The 21582-nt window shown below is 38.9% G+C and overlaps 1 protein-coding gene across 1 annotated transcript; it reads left to right on the top strand.

Annotated features, from left to right (window-relative positions):
* Positions 1-764: 764 nt before the first annotated feature.
* On the top strand, positions 765-21122 carry bckdk (branched chain ketoacid dehydrogenase kinase). The gene is made up of 11 exons (XM_030153842.1): positions 765-1152; positions 5736-5804; positions 5917-6027; positions 10171-10218; positions 10738-10857; positions 11646-11744; positions 13876-13949; positions 14710-14838; positions 16764-16853; positions 16937-17092; positions 19810-21122. Exons 1-11 carry the CDS (start codon positions 907-909, stop codon positions 19952-19954), a joined length of 1287 nt encoding a protein of 428 aa, XP_030009702.1. The 5' UTR covers positions 765-906; the 3' UTR covers positions 19955-21122.
* Positions 21123-21582: the final 460 nt, after the last annotated feature.

The following is a 21582-nucleotide window of genomic DNA, read 5'->3' as shown; positions in this document are numbered from 1 at the left end:
TAATAAATACACATAGCTGGGTGATAATAAATGGCATCTGGATATATTTCCCAAAGCTTTTAATTTGGCCGGTAAGCTACAGGGCCATTGGTCCTATTTTTTAATAGTCCCAAAAGTAAATCACACAATATACCACAGACACTCTTGGTGGTGTTTGCAGCAGATTCGCATATTTGCTACCGCCAAAGCAGCAGCGGCTGACAGACCGTGGGTTTTTGACTGACAGAGAAAAACATTGTGTCATTCAAGCTGTTGTGTTTGACTTTTCAAAAGTTGATAACATTTTCCACTCAAATTTTAAAAGCACCTAAATTTGTTGCCAAATGCTTTTTCACAAAAAAAAGAAAAAAACTAGAAAAGCACTCGGAGAGCGCAGACCTCCGCCAAGGCAGATCAGACCCCCTTCACCACCAAAATGTAATCACTTGTTCCTTGTGCCAGTATCAACATTTCCTGAAAATTTCATCCAAGTCCCTCCATAACTTTTTGAGTCATCTTGCTAAAATACAAACAAACCCCGATGAAAGCATAACCTCCGCCGTTCCTTGGCGGAGGTAAAAAAAAAAAAAAAACCCAAACAAACCACAATTTCCAGAGTAGTCCAGAAAATTGCCATCAGATGTGTGTTTTGTTTCAGTTCAGTTCGGTGCAGAGGAAGAGCCCGTTGATGCTGTTTGGCCCCGCCCCCCGGACCTCCCGATTGGCTGAGCTGTCGTGTCGTCGCCTCAGCTCTCCCCTCCACTGGCCAATGCGTACAAAGCCCTTTCTGTACCCTCTCTACTGTATTCAGATGCGTGCCTTTGTGCACCATTACAACCCGACCCTAATGGCCTCCTAGTATTTCTTGAATTAACTGCTCGTACTGAACAGGCCAACCCTGTTCACCCATCCACAGCTCGTCTCCTAATGCGTCCTGGACTCGCGGGTATAGCTGTGGAGATGCTGAGCGGTGCCGCCTGCCGGGCCAGGCCGAGGCTCGGCTGCCTCTTGCTGTCCCCTGTCACCAAAACAGTAACGCCGATGTCATGTACGGGCAGCCACAGATTGCGGTCCACGTCCTCGATGCAGGGCTTTTCAGAGCTGGCCAGAGAGCGGTCGAAGACTGTGACGTCGTTTTACAACCAGTCGGCGATTGACGCTTCGGCAGAAAAAGTAAGAACGTGTCTGTTTCGCTAACGTGTTTTTCTCACACAGTGTTCTCTGGACTGTGCCACCGAGGAAGTATGCTAACTGTAGCCTGTCAGGAATGCTAGCCGTTAGCTAGGCGTATGGTGCGTTCAAGAACAGTGAAAGGCAAGTAAAAGTATTTTTATACTCTGTGAAATGATGCACAATAGCTATATTTTGGCGTTTTTGGGTTCGCACGATTGGGGACAAATCTCTTCTAGCGTATAGAAAACTATAACTAACACACAGTCACATAATCTATGTGGTTGTGTCATTTATTTGTATAGTAGAACAAAGATTTTAGTAATGGCACATAAAACACTTTTAAAACACACAAATGAACTACAAATTACAAATGAACTTTTAACTATTGACACTGTTGCGTTTAGAGGACATGTATTAGTTACAAGAAACTGTTTTTGCTAGTACGTAGAGTTGCATAACTCAGATTTGAGTGAAATGCGCATTTCTTCACGTAGCGCTGCCACAGAATGTCTTTAATTTTCCTTTTACACATTCATTGAGGCTTCAGTGTTCCCCATGCTGATTGTCTTGATGTATTTCATATGACAGGACTAACAGCCCACTGTAAGGCAATGTTTACCAGCCTGTAAAAATATAACTGAACATGTTTTACAGATTTCGATTTGTGTTTGCACATGAAAGTTGAATATAGCTTCTTTTTTGAGTGTCTATAAATGCCAAATCATTAGTTATATTATTTTAACCCATGATGACCCAGTGCTGCTTTTGTGGCATTTCCCAAATTAATTTCTCTCTTTATTTAACCATTCTTAAGTTATTTATCACCATTTATTTTAATATTATCATATATTTTTTCAGTGAAAATCAGGTATTTTCCTTTATTTGATTTATTGGTCATGTAGATGTTCAAAAAAGCTTAGGTTAAAGTTGAGGATGATTATATGAAAACAGAGAACACTGAAGAAAAAGTGACTTTTACAGCAAAGATATCAATAACTGAACATAAGCCAAACATCTTCATCCACTGTCATTGACCCAACTCCATAGGTTTTACTGGTGAATCAATGTTGTAGAAGATGACAGTGTTTCCATGTTCACTACAGAGCCTCTGAATGGCCAAATGGGTCATATCAGATGACCATGAAAAGATGACAAACTGTATTTCACGCCAAGTATTTACATTTATTGGTATGATTTGTGGATCAACAGGTATGAAACATTTTAGATCAGTAGATACTTTTGGTCACCAGCAGCAGTTGGGTCTTTTAGGGTTAAAGGTTGATTTTTGGTCCTGAGTAAAAGTTGAAGAAATGGAACAGTTATACCTGGTTTTAAATTAATTGTTAAAAAAAAAAAAAGATAAGATGAAAACAACAGTTTGTGGTCCCTAATTACACAATTTAGATCTTTTTTATTATTATTTGAATTTTCTTATTTTGTATGTGTACACTGGCTTTTACAACATTAAATCAAAAAGACCATAATCTGAACTCTTACTGAACAAGATGGAAGAGACAATAAAGGTGTTTTTTTCTGCTTTTAAACTATTCTTTATGATCAGAACATCATTAACAGCAGAAGCTTTTGTGAATCTAGAGATGGAACATTTAAAACCACCATAATGAAAAAAAGTTTAGACAATATCAAATTTACACAAGTCAAATTAAGTAAAACTGTGAAATATTGAAACAAATATTTTAGCTGAGAATGTTAACAAAATGAATCTTAAAGACAAAAGAGAAATGCATATCATGCTAAGTATGATTATCAAGATATAAAAATATATCACAATAATGTTAATGATTCTGTCATTTCCCTACCCTGTAGTGTATTTATTTACTCTGTGTTTTGCTGATTGAGTTATTTGCATAGGATTAGATCAAAACTGTTCAATATTTACTTGATTAATCAATTAATTATTAGGTCCATAACATGTCAGAAAATTGTGAAACATGTCAGTCAGTGTTTCTCAAAGCTCAAGCTGATGTCTTGTTTCACATCCCGATATGTATCCAGTCAAATTGAAAGTGCTAGAATCAGACAATTTTCTTTTTTTGTGCTGTCCCTTTAAATCATATAGAATTATGCCAGTCAAGTGAGGTTCCAAAAGGCCCTGTGCTATTACTTGTTCCCACAGTGAGCTGTTTTTAAGCACAGTCATTCTTCTTAGTTTTTCTTGGGTGTCTTAAATCTTGCCCAGAGCTCAGAAGCGTGTTTTTCTGCTACTGTTTACTGATTCCTACAAGCACAATGATGATCTTTGGTGACTGATTTATTTACGCATCGGTGCATTTAAGGGGGCCTTTCCACACCTGGAGCTTAAACTCCACATCTGAGCACAGTCCATGTTTCCACTGATTTCTGGTCTGTCCCAGATGCTTTTGAGCCCAGAGAAGTCCATTATACTTTTGGACACAGTTAATGTTAATATAGGCTTTCCTTTGGCACAGTAAAATTTGAACCAATGTTTAACTGGGTAACTGGGTTTTGTAGAACTTACCATAGGTTTGCCACAGTAATCCTGACCCTATATTGTTCTATCTGCTGAATAAAGGATGACATTGCATCAAGAAGTAAGGGATCGATGATAGTGGTGTTCAGTTTAGACTTGGACCCTTGTCCTTTACACAATGAAGTAGATTCAAATACCTTAAATCTTTTCTATTCTCTACGGTAGCGACTGAAATATCCAAATCCTGTGCTGTCTTTCTTTGAGAAACATTGTTTTAAACATTTCAGTCACTTTCTCTCACATTTGTCGTCAGATTGGAGGTCTTTGGCCCACATGTGCTTCTTGAGGACTAAACCTTTGCTGGATACAGGTTTTGTACCAAATCATGATAACCCCTGTTAAGAATCACATTATTTCATTATTCTTACCTCATTATTAGTACTGACTTAGTATTGCTCTTGTTCCAACCTTTTCTTGAATGTGTTTCTGCCAGAATATAAGGAATTGATGTAAATTCAATAATGAAATGAAGTTTACCAAGACGGACATGAATTATGTGTTCATATTTCTGCAGTAAAACCCAAGTATAAGTACTTTTGAATGTTGTCTTTTTCTTCTTTTTTATCCAAGCTGTTTCTCATTTGGACTTGTATGTGTAGTGCAGAACTGCACTAATCAACAACAATGGGAATCATTACAGCTCTACAGTCTCTCACTCAGTGAAATCCTTTTTGTTAGTTTGACATGCCTGTTCTGAACTCCACTGGAATTAGATTTGACATTGTTTATTTTGTTTAGTCCAGTCTTGGTGATTCAGGACCCATCCCAGGTTTCTTTCATTGTGACATAGGTTGGATAGTCTGACTATTTCTGGTCCTAATGGGTCTATTCACAGAATTTAGTGTCAGGACGCTCAATTGTTTGTGTGTAAAATCCAATCAATATAACAAGATGTCACTTCTTATTTGGTCTTTAAATCAAAATCTCAGCAGAATGAAGGTGATTTGAGCAGATCTATATGATTATTTATTATTATAGATTAAACTGAGATTAAAGCTCAATTAATCCAATCGTCAACAAGAAAAAAACTGTCTTGATAATTACTAAGAGTTGTCAGTAAAAGTCAACAGGATTACTGCTAAAGAAATGACTAGAGATGCATATGTCAGTCAAATCGATATCTGTTGATCATTGCCTAGCCAATGTTAGTATTGACATACAGTAGGATGACATGTCACTGATATCACTATTAAAGGTAATTTGTATGATTCAATTTGCTCTTACTCAAAGATGTGATGAAGGGCTGAAAGACTGTAAGACAGTTAACCAAAATGAAGGAATAAAAGACAACAAAAACAAAATGATATCTGCACTGAGCAAATTTTCCTTTTCATCCCAGAATTTTTGGATTAAATGATAGTTTCTCATAAGAATTATCAATGTTGATTGATTAACTTGTCACGGTAAAAATCACTCAGCCCTACCTGAAACCCTTAAGTATCACATGTTGCATTTTAGATGTATATAAAAAATCTTTAGCTACTAGGCAGAGAAGTTAAGGTCACTATCTAAATGTAATACAGTACATAACTGCATTTGGGAAGTCAAAAGTAACTTAACATGAATAAGAAACAAACAGATTCTAAGCTTATGTTAATAATAAAATAGCCAATTTGTATTAATATCTGAAAAGTGTACTTAATGAATAAATCTGTGTGAAAATATTACAGTAGACACTTTAATATAATTATTAGTGTTAAGATATTTATAGTCAATGTGAGCAGAGTTGAATAGATCAGTGTGGTCCAGTTGGAACTGTGGAGGTCTGGAGCTGAATTGAATATCTATGCTAATGCCATATCTTGTTGTCAGACAGTTCCTGATTGAATCAGATGTTTCCAGTTTTAGACTTTTATTCAGAAGAGCTCTTCTTCAGTTTCTGCTCCTGTTTCTCTAAAAGAGCAGACTGTCTTCTTTCATTAATGACAAAAGGCCACAGTATTGAACCATATAGACCCTGGGGTTAAAAATGTAAATGATTCTATTTCAAATGTGTTGCTGAATCTTTAGCAGCTGTAGTTCCCTTTGCTGTAGAGCTGATTGGATGAAGTATGTGTAAATGTTTCCCCAGGCATCTGTGCGACTGACCTTAGCCACCCTGCTGTATTCTGGGAAATCTCCTGACGGACATCACATCTTGGTAAATATTCCAACCACACAGACAAATGTGCTGAGGGTGTGTTTACTGAGAAAACTACAGATATGTGAGACTGTCTTCTGACCTGCTTTCCTTATTGTGTGTATAATCTCAGAGCAGTGCCAAGTATCTCCATAAGGAGCTGCCTGTACGGATCGCCCATCGCATTAAGGGCTTCCGTAGTCTGCCTTTCATCATCGGCTGCAACCCGACCATTCTGCAAGTGGTAAGTAGGAGGCTGTCTGTCCACATGCACGACCGCAAGCACAGTAAGGTGCAACTTTAACTCTTTCAGTGCCATGGGCCGATTAAATCAGCTTTACGAATACAACCTTTAAAGTGCCACGGGCCGATCAGATCGGCTTTGGAGAACACGCCACATTTGTGTACAAACAAACCATCCACCCCCATTTCTTTCTCACATTTCGATGACGTTCTTTCTGTGTCCCCCTTTTGAGACCAATCAGACGGGAATTTGAGGTCACGCGACCGAATAATATTTTTATATCTTTTTAATGTTTCTTATTCTCCGGTGTTTCATCAGAGGGAGCCCTCCATGCCGGGGGGCGGCTGTGGACTCCGGGGGCTGTGGCGCCTTCTCTCACTGGGGTCTGCTCCTTGTTGGTGGGTGGGGGTCCCAGTTGGCCCTCTCCCACTAGTTGGGATGCGGGGCTGTGTTGCTGGTGCCTGGTCGCCGGGGTCGGCGGCTGCCTCCTGGTGCGGATGGCTCCCTGAGACAGCGCCTCCTAAATTGATGTTTTACTTTACTTGTACATTTTTGTTCTGGTCTACCCGTGCTCAGTCAGTCTTCTTAAGTATGTGTGAGCTTGTGGGTTTGCATGTATATGTGTGTGTGTGTGTGTGTGTGTGTGCGGGTGAGTGGGTGGGGGGCGGTACTGATTTTTAAACTGATATGTAAAGCACTTTGTGCTACAGTTTTTAATGTATGAAAAGTACTATATAAATAAAGATTATTATTATTATTATTATTATTATTATTATGAATTATGCAAATTACGATCAATAATGAATCGGCTGCGTCCGGTGCGTTTTGAATCTAATTAGCAATCGGTCGGATGTTACCGAGCGGTTTCCTGCAGGATTCTTCAAATATTATAAAAACGACGCGAAATACTGAAAAACGGCCAAAATCTGTGGCACTTTTAAGGCTTATTAGCCTCTTAACTGTCTGGCACCGGAAGAGTTAAATAAAAGGAGGAGATCCTTTCAGATGTGTCATGGGTCTCAGTTTTCATCCAAACGTATCACAAATTGTTACTGAATTTAAAAAAAAAACAAAAAAAAAACTCAGCATACATTAGTATTAATTCATTTTTAATAGGACTGCAACTAATGACTATTTCAGTAGTCGACTGGTGAGATTATGAACTGCTACAAAACAAAAACAAAAAGCCAATGGCTCTTATTTATAATTATCGCAACAATAAAATACATTTTCTTTCCTTAAACAAAAACATTTGGTGCAAATAAATTAAGTAAAGTAAAGTAAGTAAAGTAAATTTTATTTATAGAGCACTTTTCACAGACAGAGTCACAAAGTGCTTTATCAATTCAAATCAGAATCAAATTAAGTTTACAGAGACCCAACAGAATCCTTCAGGAGCAAACACTTGTGATTGGTGACAGTGGCGAGGAAAAACTTCCCTTTAACGGGCAGAAACCTCGAGCAGACCCAGACTCCTGAAGGATGGCTGTCTGCCTTGACCAGTTGGGGTTAAAGAGAGAGAGAGAGAGTAAAGGAGGAGAAAAGAGAGAGCGATAGAGATATAGAGAGACTGGGGGGGGGGATGACACATGGAGTACGTTATGATGAATACATAGAGTGTAATCAGTCTGTGGTGGTCCTGGGTCAGGTGGGAGACTAAAAAGCCTTTTTGAACAGGAGGGTTTTGAGGTGTTTCTTAAAGCTCTCTACAGAGTCCATGGACCGTAGGTGTAGAGGCAGGTCATTCCATAGACGTGGTGCCACAGCTTTAAAAGACCTGTCACCCGCGTGTGCTAAAACAGGTCCGTGGAACCATCAGCAGGTGCTGTCCTGAAGACCTCAAGCTACGAGTCGAGCTGTAGGGCTGGATCAGGGAAGCAATGTATGCAGGGGCCTGGCCATGTAGGGCCCGGAAAGTTAGCACAAGAATTTTGAAATGAAGACGATATAGAACAGGGAGCCAGTGGAGAGATTTAAGGATGGGAGTGATGTGGGTTCTCCTGTTTGTGCGGGTCAGGAGCCTGGCAGCAGAGTTCTGGACAAACTGTAGACGGGCCAGCTCCTTCTTTAAGCATGTAAACAGGCTGTTGCAGTAGTCTAAGCGAGAAGATACGAAAGCGTGAACGATCATCTCGAGCTCATTTGTGGACACCATAGATCTGAGTTTGGAGATGTTGCGTAGGTGGAAGAAACAGTTTTTGACTAGGTGTTTGGAGTAGAATTCTAAAGACATGTCCTGGTCAAAGATGACACCCAGATTCCTCAGTTTTGTCTTTACCGAGGAACTCAGGTCTCCAAGGTGATGTTTGATCCCTGGGATTGCACTATCCGGGGCAATGATGAGGGTCTCAGTTTTGCTGGAGTTCAGCTGGAGGCTGTTATCATTTAGCCACTGCTTCAGCTCTGACAAGCAGTTGATTAAGGAACTCAGTTTGTGGGGCTCAGAGGAGTTAAAGGAGCAGTATATCTGGATGTCATCCGTGAATAGATGATAGGAGACATCACTATACTGTTGGATAATGTGGCCAAGTGGGAGGACATAGAGTAAGAATAGGACTGGTCCCAGGACAGAGCCTTGGGGCACACCACACAGTAGATCCGCTGAGTCAGATTAGAAGTTGTTTATTGACACAGTGAAGCTTCTGCCGGTCAGGTAAGAGGAGAACCAGTCTAGCACAGGACCTGACATCCCTACCAGGTCCCTCAGTCTCTCAATCATTATGGTATGGTCCACTGTGTCAAAGGCCGAGGAGAGATCTAGCAGGACCAAGACCGTGGATTTCCCGGAGTCAGCCGCCATCAGGATGTCACTAGACACTTTTAATAGTGCGGTTTCTGTTGAGTGGCGTTGTCTAAACCCAGACTGAAAAGTGTCATAGATCTGGTGTGTCTCCAGAAAAGCTGTAAGTTGTTTAGACACTGCTTTCTCAAGGATTTTGGCCAATAGGGGGAGCTTTGAAATGGGCCTGTAGCTTTTGAAGTCTGTGGGGTCCAGTGTGGTTTTCTTTAGTTTAGGTTCTATGATGGCCTGTTTGAAGGAGCTGGGAAACAAACCAGTTGTGAGCGACAGGTTAAAAAACTTTGTGACCCATGGTCCAATAGTGTCAAAGACACCGACAAGGAGCTTAAATTAGAATGCATAACAAAGTTAAACAAATATTCACTGTTCAATACATATTGCAGCAGCAATAAAATACTTTTTTTTTCCCTTAAACACAAGTGCACTTTGTGCATAATAATTACAGTGCCCAACAAAGTGTGTTAAACAACTAAATACTCAAGAGTTGCTGTCAGCAATGAAATAAATGTTTTTCTTTAAACAAAAGTGCACAACGTCACTAGCGAACTGTCGACTAGTCATTGACTAATTGTCTTTGCAGCCCTATTTATGAAGAGTTGGTTAAACAACTTTATAGTTTAAGTAGGTGGAATGTTTCATACAGTAACGTATCTGAGGTGTGAATTATGGAGCTGATAAATGTAAAAAAAAAAAAGCATTTGTCAAAAGATTCCATTTCCAGTATATCAAAACTCTATATGAGAAGTAAAGAAGACGCTACTGAGCCAAAAAGAGACAAATGAAAAAAAGCTGTTGAGTTCAAATTGAGGATATATTAAATTTTGCGTGCTCTCTGTAATGTCACTCCAAGAGTTGGAGACAGATAAATAATGTAAAGCAGTAAAGCGGTGATCTTGACACAATTTTGCAGTGACAGTTTGTACTTTCTCTCTTGCTCTGTGTTTTACTTTTTAAGCCATTCGGCCTTTCTGCATGTCTTGTTGCAGATGAACTTTTACCTAGATTCCTTTGTGTAACTATCAAACCACTCCTCTGTTAGCATTATATAAAGCCTCGTTCCTTTTCCATTGTTCCAGCTTCAATGTAGAGTTGGCTGTCCAGTACAATCGATCACCTTATCTGTCAAAAAGAAAACAATAGTTGTACCACATTTTCACAGTGGAGACATTACAAACAGTGGAGATATTTAAAGTCTAGTTTGACCTAAATAGTGTGTGTTGTTTGGTATTACATAGGCCAATGTGTAATGCAGAGCACAGATGGGGCCCATTCAGGGAGGGCTGTGGTTTCTGGTTGGATGATCAATCACACTGCAGTCTGACGCTGCTCTGCTCTTTTTGCAGCATGAACTGTACATCAGAGCCTACCACATGCTTGTCGACTTCCCCCCGGTGAGTGACACACACACACATATAAGGTCATAAGGTCAAATGTTCAAGTTCCTTTTCTTCAGGGAGTGTCTGTGTTTACATGCATAAACAGGAAGTAATGTCAAAAGCTTTCTTTGTTCTAAAAACCACTCTTGTGTTGGCTATGGACTGTATCAATCATAAAGGGGTTGTTTTTGATCAAATACTATTTTCTGTTATATCGTATTATGAAAGAAAGGTTACAAAGTAAATGTGTGGAAAACACTGCTACACTGCTATGAAATTCCTTCAAGACTAGTCCTATTTTTTTGCCTGAGATCAATACAGTATGTCAAATCTGGAGGATTTTGGGCTTGCATTGTGTTGTGTTGTACGACAGCACAGCAGGTCATGTTTCTGCCAGGTGTATTTTTCAAAGAAATTTTTGTAGTAGCAGTGCATTAGTACTTATGTGAAGATCGTACATTGAGTGACTCTTTGTTAATCTGTAAGAGGCCATGTAAACCCTGCAAAACCTATGGTATCCACATCCATAAACAGATTAAGGACCAGGATGTGGAGGCTCGTTTCTGTAAACTGGTGCAGCAGCTGTTGGATGACCACAAAGATGTGGTGACGATGCTGGCCCAGGGCTTCAGGGAGTGTCGTAAACATGTCCAGGTGAGAGCAGCACACACTGAGCTACAATGAAACACTACAATATATGTGGGGATCCAAGCATAGGTTAGGGATGGACACCTGGACCCTCCATTGCAAACAGAGGCATCAAAATTGGGGAAAAAAAAATTCTTACAATTGAAACAACTATAAATGCTTTTAGTAGAAATATCAAATTTTGTAATACTTACATTTTTGTGTATAAAATTCATTTATGCAGTAATGAAATGAATTGTATTCATATTCCTGTAAGTAACCAGCACACAGTTGTGATGTTTATTCAGTTCATTACAGAAACAATATAGACCTTCACGCACCCCCAAACCTCAAATTCTCCTGCATCTAAAAATTAAAAGAGATTACCCCAGTATGCCAAGAAATTGTTTAAAAAAAGAGACTTGCATTGTCTTGCATCCAGAGAGATAAAGTTGAAGCAACCAGTGAACAAGCCAGGACAGACTCCGGTTTCTTCAGAACATTTTAGTTCATTCATATCACACCTCTGTACAAAAAGTGAAAACTGTCTCAGGCTTCAGTTGTTCAGTTCCCTGTCAGAGTGTTGTTTTTGGTGAAGCTGGCAGATGAGGGGTTCTGAGTACAAATTACACAGAGGCAGAAAGAAATAGTATTCAGGATATTTTTGATGTTAAAGCACTACAGCAGTTTTCAAATGGCTCTCCTGGTAGACAGCTCTCATCTTCCAAAAACTGTGAACCTTTTGTGCTGGATTGTAAATGTAGTATTTAGACTAGTTTAGGTTGAAGCTAACTGACCGCTGTCTGGCCCTGCAGGATGAAACCATCCTCCGTAACTTCCTGGACACAACACTCTGCTCTCGTCTGGGAATCCGAATGCTGGCCACGCACCATCTTGCCCTCCATGAAGACAATGTTTGTTTGACTGTTTTTTACTATTTTACATCAATGACACATTTTTTTGTGTGTGCGTATTTGTACGTGTTTGGCTGGATGAGGAAATAATTACAATAATTATCTTAGAATTTTTTCAATATCAATGTAACAAATGTTAGATAAGTGTTATATAAGTGATATCATTTCTCTATTAAAGCTATACCTACCGATGTGGCATTTCTCACAGCACTTAGTAAAAGTTTGAACATGAACAACCCTCCTCCCTCCAAAGCCCCGCCCTCTTCCCTCTGCCTGAGCTATGAGGCTCCCCTCCTCTCTCCTCCGCTCACCTGATGCACGCGGAGGAAGCGGAGGAGGAAGTAGAGGTGGAAGCAAAGGTCCGGTCCGCTTTGGTGTGTCCGCGGACCCCTCCCTCAGTAATCAGATACATCATCCACCTGCCGCGGGCCCGCAGCTCCTATTTCATCAGTAGACCCTGTATTTCAGGGTCTGGTCTGTGCAGCGCTGGGTCAGTGTCTTCACGGCAACACGGAGATGAGGTGTCTAGGCGATGGGCGCGCGCACTGTGAATGCACGGCCTCCGCAAATTTTCCGTGGACATTTGAGGTTTCATAGTCCATGCATTTATCATCCTACATAATCCTACATTGTGTGACACCGAGTACATGTACATGTATACATGTACATGTATGAGTCCCACGGTCATAAAAGCTGAGCTTTGTGTCGACCTGTCTGTTTAGTCCAGTACACCAGACTTCCGGACTTTTATCTCCATCCTTCATTTGTCAGACTCCTGTTTGTTCCGCTTAGTTGTTGTTTCTGTTAATAAATCAGTTTTTTCCCTTCCACATGTGCATTTCAGTTCTATCCATTCACATCCTAGACAGTAGACTGTGGTCAGTGACAGGAGAAGCAGCAAGTGAACCATCTCTACATCCGATATGCGGAGACGGAAATAATGGATTGGATGCTGGACGGCTGTAATAGATGATTGACAGGAGGCTCAGCCAGGTTCGGCCAATTATTTCATTCAGACCGAATAAAATTATTGGTCAGACTTCTATCATAAATATATGAGAAATAAACATTTTTGAGTTTTAATACCTGGTGGATTTCTTTTACATTTTAGTTTGACACACGCTTATTAGGAGTATTTTAAGATGACAAAAGAAAAGTGTAAAAATGCCACATCATACGGTATAGCTTTAAGTCTCTGGGCTCATAGATCAGACTGGTACTTAATGACAGTATACGGGTGTCAAGTCTCATCTGCTAAACCCACAAAGAAAAAGATCAGCACATTCAATTATTTGCACAGTGATTTTGGATTCTTTGCCTAAAATTTTTACACAATCTCAAATATTATCATGAAATATTTGTGGAAAAAATATTTTTTGGGCTTCAAAAGGTTTGGCCACAGACACAACACATGCAAATGATGTTTTTGTCTATTGTTAACAAGAAAAATTACCAAAAGTAAATTCTTGATAGTTTCAACATCATTTCCTGGATGTGTTTCATTATGTCGATAGAACAGAGCATGTGGGTTTTGAGAATTGCACAATACTTGGCAGAATTTTTTCCACCACTATGCTGTTTTCAGCTTTCTGATTTAGTCAAGGCTCACAAATTAGCATTTAAATTTAAAAAGAGCATTACCACTATCGACTGATGTGAACATTTTTACCGCTATTACTTTCTTGGTCATATCATGCAGCCCAACCCACAGGTAAATTGGGTGTAATGTGCCTCTCCAGACTGAGTACACACTGACTTGAATACACAAACTGTCAGGGAGAGATGAAAGTAAATGACACCAGAATTAGGTCAGGTTTGGATGTTACTTGTCCCCATATTCTATTCAATTTGGATTCCGAAGGTGCTACTTTATTTTCCTTAATTTGATTATATTCTGTTCTTCAGATTTCAGCTACATCCATTACTGTAACTGGTAATATTAAAGAAATCCATCACTAATATTAATGTGTGGCAGCTTCCCAATGATAAGCCTGTTTTGACATTAACAACAGCTCCAAACCTGCCCCCTCTGGCAAAACAGTCAAATTTGTTTTAAACAGATGGAGGTGCATTATTTTAACAAAACATGTAATATACCTTTGATTTGAATTCAATTTTGTTTCAATTTCAGCCTGACTTCGTAGGGATCATATGCAGACGTCTCTCACCCAAAAAAATCATAGAGAAGTGGGTGGACTTCGCCAGGTAAGTGTTAAGTTGCAGAGATTGGTTGACTTGTCACCTTTCCATGACTTTCTTCTCCTGTATGAGCCCTCTGTTGACTGTGTGATGTCAGAGGTCAGCTGATAAACCTGACATGTTTGACTGTCGGAGCTGTTACTGAGATATGGCCTATCAATGTTGTTTACCTTCTGTAATCTTATCAAATGTCCTTTTTGGACACAGTGACTTTTACTGAGTTCAAATGGAAAACTGCACCATGAATGTTCAGTAGTACCTATGGATAAATTATAAGTCTTTACACTGAATTAATAAATAAAGAGGAGTTGAGCTGTTTTTAGCTGTGGTCTAAAGTAGCTGCTGTATTGGGTATAAATGCAAGATGTGTAATCCTGTGTAAAATAACTGTGATCAGCAATTGAAATAGCATCCCCATAATGACTGTCTGAATGATAAGATTATAATTAATCACTCATTGATTCAATCTTTATTTTGAATAAGAATTGGCTATTAAAGCCTTTTTTTCCCAATACAGCTGAGTAAAACAACTAATTGATACACACCTGATTTCTAATATGCACACAAATCTCTTTTACAAAACCCCTTCTTTTTAGTGAGACTCATATTGCTGAGAATATAAGAGTTTATAGGAGTTCAGCATAACTTGGTTGCAAAGATGGACTAGCGAGTTACACACCTGTTGTTTGTTTCAATGAGTTTTTGTCTTCCATTTGCTGGGGCTGTTTGGGGATCTGTTGCATTAATGCATGTCACGTGTCTGTAGGCGTCTGTGTGAGCACCAGTACGGTAACGCCCCGAGAGTGAGGATCAACGGACACGTAGCAGCTCGCTTCCCCTTCATCCCACTGCCTCTAGATTACGTCCTACCTGAGCTCCTCAAGAATGCCATGAGGTAACCTTTCAACACAAATTTAGGCATCGCATGTATCAGTCTTTAAGGGATTCATCAGTGGACAGTAAAACTCGACGGCGACAGACACACTGATGTCTGACATTCTGCATGTTTTTACTTCGAAAGACTCTAAATTTGGTGAAAGTTGAGAAAAATAGGACATGGGAGTTAGGAAATGAGTTCTCTTGACAGGTCATATTCAGTGGTTAAAACCCTACACAGCAAGAGACACTCTACTGCAGAGAACACACACACAATAAAAGCAGTTCATCGCATGGTTGTAGTAGTTGAATGATGAGCAAACAGTTAAGCACTCCATTCCAGTGAAGCATAAACCTGCTTGTCTTGGCTGAGTCAACACTCAAAAGTAAAAATTAAATGACCAAACACTCCTTATCAACATTCTATATTAATGAAGACTTCACCTTTAGCCATTTTCTTAAGCAAGAAACCACAGAGTTAATATGAAGTAGAAGATGAAATCAGAATGTCACAGGTAACAGAGTTTAGGCTTAATTAGATTTACCCATGTTACACTGACTGTAGACAGGCCACTGTCCAGTGTCTAAACAGACAGGATTTGAACAATGTTACTTGAAAAGGGTGGAATTCGTACCAGGGGACTAATCACAAACGTGCAGGTTAGATATCAAATCAGGGGCATATTTATCACAAGAAGAGCAGCTATAACTTTAAACTCATATGAGACAATTTCAGTTCAACCCTGGTGCAGTTAAACAGTCAAGTAAAGAACAAATGTACAAAGAATTCAAAGTGTAAAGCAGACTTGCTGTTAAATAGTATATTAGTGAGTTAAATGCTTTAGTTCAGTATTTTCAACCTTGGGGTCGAGACCCTACATGGGGTCGCCTGGAATGCAAATTTAATTCATGCTGAGTCATTAATGTGTAGATTAAAAGATTTACATGCAAATTTCATTTGCATTCCAGGCACCATCCACCTGAAATTTCTAGTAATTGATAAAAATAAAAACTTACTAATAAAAATATACAGTATATGGTGAGTCGAGAGAGACATTCACAATACATAAAAACATGACAAACTGAAACTGAAGCAGTGTGGTACTGTTTATGTTTCAAATGTTCATTGTGGCCGGTTTAAGATGCTGCAGCTCTTTCATAATTCATAATTCATAGTTTGAGTTATTGTTTGTTCAGTATTAGTTTGCAGCCTTGTAAATACAAGCTGGACTGACTGTACATATCCTGATCAAGGAAAATAAAATTCTTACTTTATGCAGTAATCTCAACCTGGCTTTTCTGCCTCAGTCCATAATAATATACATTATATAGCCTAAATGTCATCTAAAATTAACATTTATTTGCTACTATTACATGATCAGAAACAAATTCATTTTAGCAAAAAAGGTCTCCATTTTGGATGTGTGGGGTTGCCAGAAATTTGTGACATTAAAATGGGGTCATGAGCCAAAAAAGGTTGGGAACCACTGCTTTAGTTAGTCTCTGTTTTAAGACTATATGTTGTATATGTCTATAGCACAAAGGTTTTTTGGTCACAAGTGGTTAGTAGGTTGTTCTATTGGGAGCACATTAGGTTTACAGGGTAAAGAACTGAGATGAGACTTAACCAGAAGTTACCTCACTAACCCCTTAATCCCATTTCATGGGGAACCCACGGCAGTGTGTGCACCATGCTGAGTCATTAATGTGTAGATTAAAAGATTTACATGTTAACCGCAGACACTTGTAAGCCATAATACAAACGGTATACAAACGTTTTATTTTCTAAATGTCAACTGATAAAGTAGCAGATGATCTTGACCATGAATGAGAATATAAGATACGTGAAAACAAATATCTAATTTTTTTTTTTTTTTGTCTGAGTATTGCCATCTTTCTATTATGTAAAAGATCAATTGTCAAATGTAATGTTTGTCCATCCAGGGCCACCATGGAGAGCCATCTGGACACTCCATACAATGTCCCAGATGTGGTTGTGACCATTGCCAATAACGACATAGACTTTGTGATCAGGTCGGTATCTGAATCTGGTTTGTGTGTTTGTGTCAGCTTTGCAACAGTCAACATCTCTGATGTTGTTTCTTATGTGTGTTAAGGATTTCAGACCGTGGGGGGGGCATCCCTCACAACATAGTAGACAAAGTGATGGACTACCACTTCAGCACGGCTGAGGAGAGTGCACAGGACCCCCGCATGAGCAACCTGTTCAACAACATTACCAACAGTGGCAACCAGTCCAGCCCCATGCATGGGTACGCATGTTAAACACACACCATCACACAGACACAGAATATAAAAACACTATCACATTTGCATTAACATCCATTTGAAACACCTGTGGTAAACTTTAATCTGTTCAGGACTCAGTTGTTTTGAAGATTAGATCAAATTTTCAAAATGGGTTGTTTGTAAAGAGAAAACAAAAGGATTCTGGATTAAATTTACACATTCTAATCCAGTGGTTCTTAACCTTGTTGGAGGTACTGAACCCCACCAGTTTCATATGCGCATTCACCGAACCCTTCTTTATTAAAAAATAAAATGGGATTTTTTTCAAATTGAAGACACAGGCATATGTTTTACTGGTGCACAAAATGAACCGTGCATTAACATCACTGTGTTCAAAGAATAAAACCAATATAGTGCATGAACTCACAACAAATTACATACCTTTTCACAAAGACATGACCTTTTTTAATACTACCACACTGAAATGGTTTTAATTTTTAACCTTATGTATTCCAATAATGAACTTACTGTATTTATGCTGTTTATCATTTTTAACATTTTAACATACACCCATCACCTAATTACCATCAGGCTCCAATAATAATGAATATTTACTGCAAATCAGTGTGACTGACGGCTTTAGCGTAATATGATTTCTCCATCCGCGACGGTGTGTCGGTCACCGCATGATTGTAACTGACCAGTGCGGTGACCGAAAAATGTAAACAAACGCTACACATGGCTGCCTCCGTGGTTAACAGGAAGTAGCAAAAGTCATAACAACGATGTGGAAAATACTCAAATAATTCATCGTCAGATGAGTGGAAGAGTTTATAAACACTTCCGGATGTGTTGTAGTGCTATAAGCAACAACAATACACCGCGTATATTGGATGTCAATCAGAGAAAGAGTCTCCGAAGCTGTTTGTTTACATACATGGACCTAGCCCGACACACACACCTGACTAATGAGTCGAGTGTATGTCTTGACCTCCGCCGAACCCCTGAGACTGACTCACCGAACCCCTAGGGTTTGATCGAACCCAGGTTAAGAACAACTGTTCTAATCTAATAATCCAGTCGTGGATCCAACCTTCAGTTTCACTTTTTGGTAGGATAGGGATGTCTGTGATCCACAAGAATCAAGAGTAGACCTGCAGCTATTGATTATTTTTGTAATCCATGAATCTATTGGTTATTGTTTTTGATTTGATTGGATTTAAACAATTATTTGAATAAGCGAAAAAATTGTAAAAATGTAGTAGTAGTAATTTATTCGTCCATTTAACAGAACATAATATATACATACATACAATTTGGAGTTCTGTATTAAGCATGGGTGAAAAGGCTTAGGCTGAAGCAACAGCTTATTTTTGCCTACCCTATGTACAACAAGGAAAGTTGCAGAAACAAAACAAGATGGCGCTGTTTTAAACAATAATATAAATAAAACAAATAATATAAATCTAAGCGAAGTCTTAGATTTGTACTAATAATTTACTTACTTTATCCTAATAGTTTATATTTATTGAATAGCTTAGTTTAAAACATCCTAGTAAATTTAGTTACTGATGTGCATGTTTTTAATTCTTTATCAAGGTTATTCCATAAATTTACTCCAATTACAGATACACATTTGCCTTTTGAGTTGGTCCTTGCTTTGGATTTCTCGAACATACAGGTTCCCCTAAGGTTGCACTGGGACTCTGATTGAGAGCAGCTCCTGTGTGCAGGGTGGAAGTAGGTTGTTGTGTGCCTTATAGATGAATACATCAGTGTTGAAGTTAACCAGATCTTCTTATTTCAGAGTATTTGTACTGATGAAAAGTGGATTGGTTGGTGCAAATTAATCCTTTTGATGTATAATTCCAAAGACTTTCTTTTGCAAGGTGAAGATTGGTTTGATGATTGTTTTGTATGTGTGAAACAGACATGTCTGAAAATGACAACCAACTTGACCTTGTCCTTGTCCAGAACCAGCTGAGACAAAAACCACAAAAAGTATAAAAGTAAAAGGATATATAAAAAATATCTATATAGAAATAAACAACAATAAACGAGTCAAACAAGATCTATAAACATGTGCACTGCAGTCTTCAACACATTTGGATCCAACTTACGAACAACTTAAGATGAACCTAACATTCAACTTAAAAAAAATAAAGACAAACATTTTTAATGTTTGTGTGAAAGCTTCAAAATTTAAAGGAGTAAGTGATGGTTCCAATGAAGAAAGTGAGCATATAGACATTTTCTGGCATTTTGTCCTTGTCTCCTCTGAGCTACGCTCCATGTTTGTGTTGATCCTGATGTCATGTGCATCACAATAAGTGCCCATGTGAAACAACCGTGGAACCAATGTTTAGCTGCATTTAAGGAAACAAAGCTTCAATTCAGGAAAATTTTAATCAACTAATTTTTTTTTAATCGATTGGAGTCGATTAATCATTTCAGCTCTTACCAGGATGATCCTGATCCCGGAGGAAGACTCTTCACAGATGGAGCCATCTTGAATCAAACTTTAACGCCGGTCACTTAATGCTTTCTCAAGGTGTATGTACAACCACAAAACAAAAAAAAAGTAGTGCTAGGATGGAAAGTCCAATGAAATACTTACACATGTTGATGTAGGCTTGGACTTGTATTTCCATGTAGACAGTATCTGTCATGAAGTCTTTGTATGTAGTTACTTCTCGCATTTGCCTATGACATACAACTGAACTGACGGTTCATTTTGCAGGTTCGGTTTTGGTCTGCCCACGTCCCGGGCCTACGCTGAGTACCTGGGTGGTTCTCTGTCCATCCAGTCCATGCAAGGCATCGGCACTGACGTGTACCTGCGACTGCGTCACATCGACGGCAAAGGAGAGAGTTTTAGAGTGTGAAGGAGCCACCGACTGGTCATAAGCTACGTTAGCTGTTCTTCTGATGACTCTCCTCTGTGTTTCATACCCTGTGGCATGTTATCTTTACGTTTCTAGGGGTCGTATGAACTCTTTGAATCTTTAGGTTATCGGGACAAACTGTGCATGATAGTGATGATGATATTGAAGAGGAAGAAGAGCTTCGGTTTTAAAGAAGCTTAGCGTCATGAAGCCTCAGAGTAGGATATTTTACACTCCAGCGTTGAACCACTTACACGTTCCACAACGATCAACACAAGCGCAGTTTAACGTAGGACGTTCTCCAGCTGTTTGAGGCATGTCCTCCCAAAACCTCGTCGGTTCAGCTGATGGAACTGCCAAAACACCAAATGCTCATTAAATGTGTGTGTTTCTGTTTGTGTTCAGCAGTATTTAGTGGAGCTTTCAGACAGGAATGCCAAACAGGAAGTTGCCTTACTGTGTGATGAGTCAAAATCTTATGTTCATTTTCTTCTTTTTCTTCTGTTGCCTTTACTGGATCACACACCTCATCAGTAGATTTCCTGTTGAAACGCTTAGCTCTCACACCAATCACAGCCGTTTTTCACTATATTGTTACAGAGGCATATTATACCAGAGAAGTATTGTCCGCTGTTGTTTGCTTCTTTTTATGTGTTTTATCCAATTGTAGAGTTTTTGTGTTTTTTGTAGAAAGTGTCAGTTCGTACATAATAACATTTTCGCTCTGCTGTAGCCAAGTTGGTTTAGATTATTAATCACTTTTTAGTTCCATTCTGAAGAGATGACAGAGGTCACAATTGTACTATCTGTTAAGAAACAGTTGTTTTTGTTCCATCAGAGCCAGGAGAGGTCAGCAGTACAGTGTTTATCATCCTGCTTCCTTCCTAAAGCAGCCCATCAGTCTTTGGAACCTCAGCCATGTGGGTTTAGTCTCAAAATTCCAGTCAGAGCAGTGTCCAGACATAAGGAAGGTTTTCTCTGGTTGTCTCCCTTTAAAAGTCTGATAATCATGTTCCAGATACAGTGTCTGCATACAACTCCTGTGAGCATGAGCAGACAAGGCCTTTTATACTCAAACTCAGTTGTATTAAAAACAAGTGGTGCCAAGCACAACAAACCCCACCCTTTGCACGTTTTTCACCCATTATAAGTATAAATGGGAAGATTTTAAAAAATCATTTAAAAAAAATTGAACTTTGACCTACTTTTCCAAAATGTAATAACATTTATTCTGGGTCACTGTTCAATCTATAAACCCAATTTGGTATGAATTCAACCAGTAGTTTTGCTGCTAAAGTGTAAACAAACAAACCAAAAACAATACCCCTTGCCTCCCCTTTGGGGGAGGGGGTGAAAATCTAAGCAAAAAACAAATTAGACACTTGATCATATAATTATAAGAAAATATCTCAATTGTGAGATCATCCAAAACAATAAAATGATAATAAATTAAATCCCCAAAATCACGTGACAATGAGCTATAAACATATGTAGAATTAACCCTTAAAGACTTAAACATCCACCATCACCCAAAAGCATTTACTGATCTAAAATGTTTAGTACTTATTGATCCCTTGATACCTTGTTTTTATGTTCAGTTAATGGTACATCTTTTTGAAAAAGCCACT

Source organism: Sphaeramia orbicularis, chromosome 14 (genome assembly GCF_902148855.1).
Source record: "Sphaeramia orbicularis chromosome 14, fSphaOr1.1, whole genome shotgun sequence".
NCBI classification, from domain to species: domain Eukaryota; kingdom Metazoa; phylum Chordata; class Actinopteri; order Kurtiformes; family Apogonidae; genus Sphaeramia; species Sphaeramia orbicularis.
The sequence above is the reverse complement of the archived record's forward strand: the minus strand, read 5'-3'. Positions and strand labels throughout refer to the sequence as shown.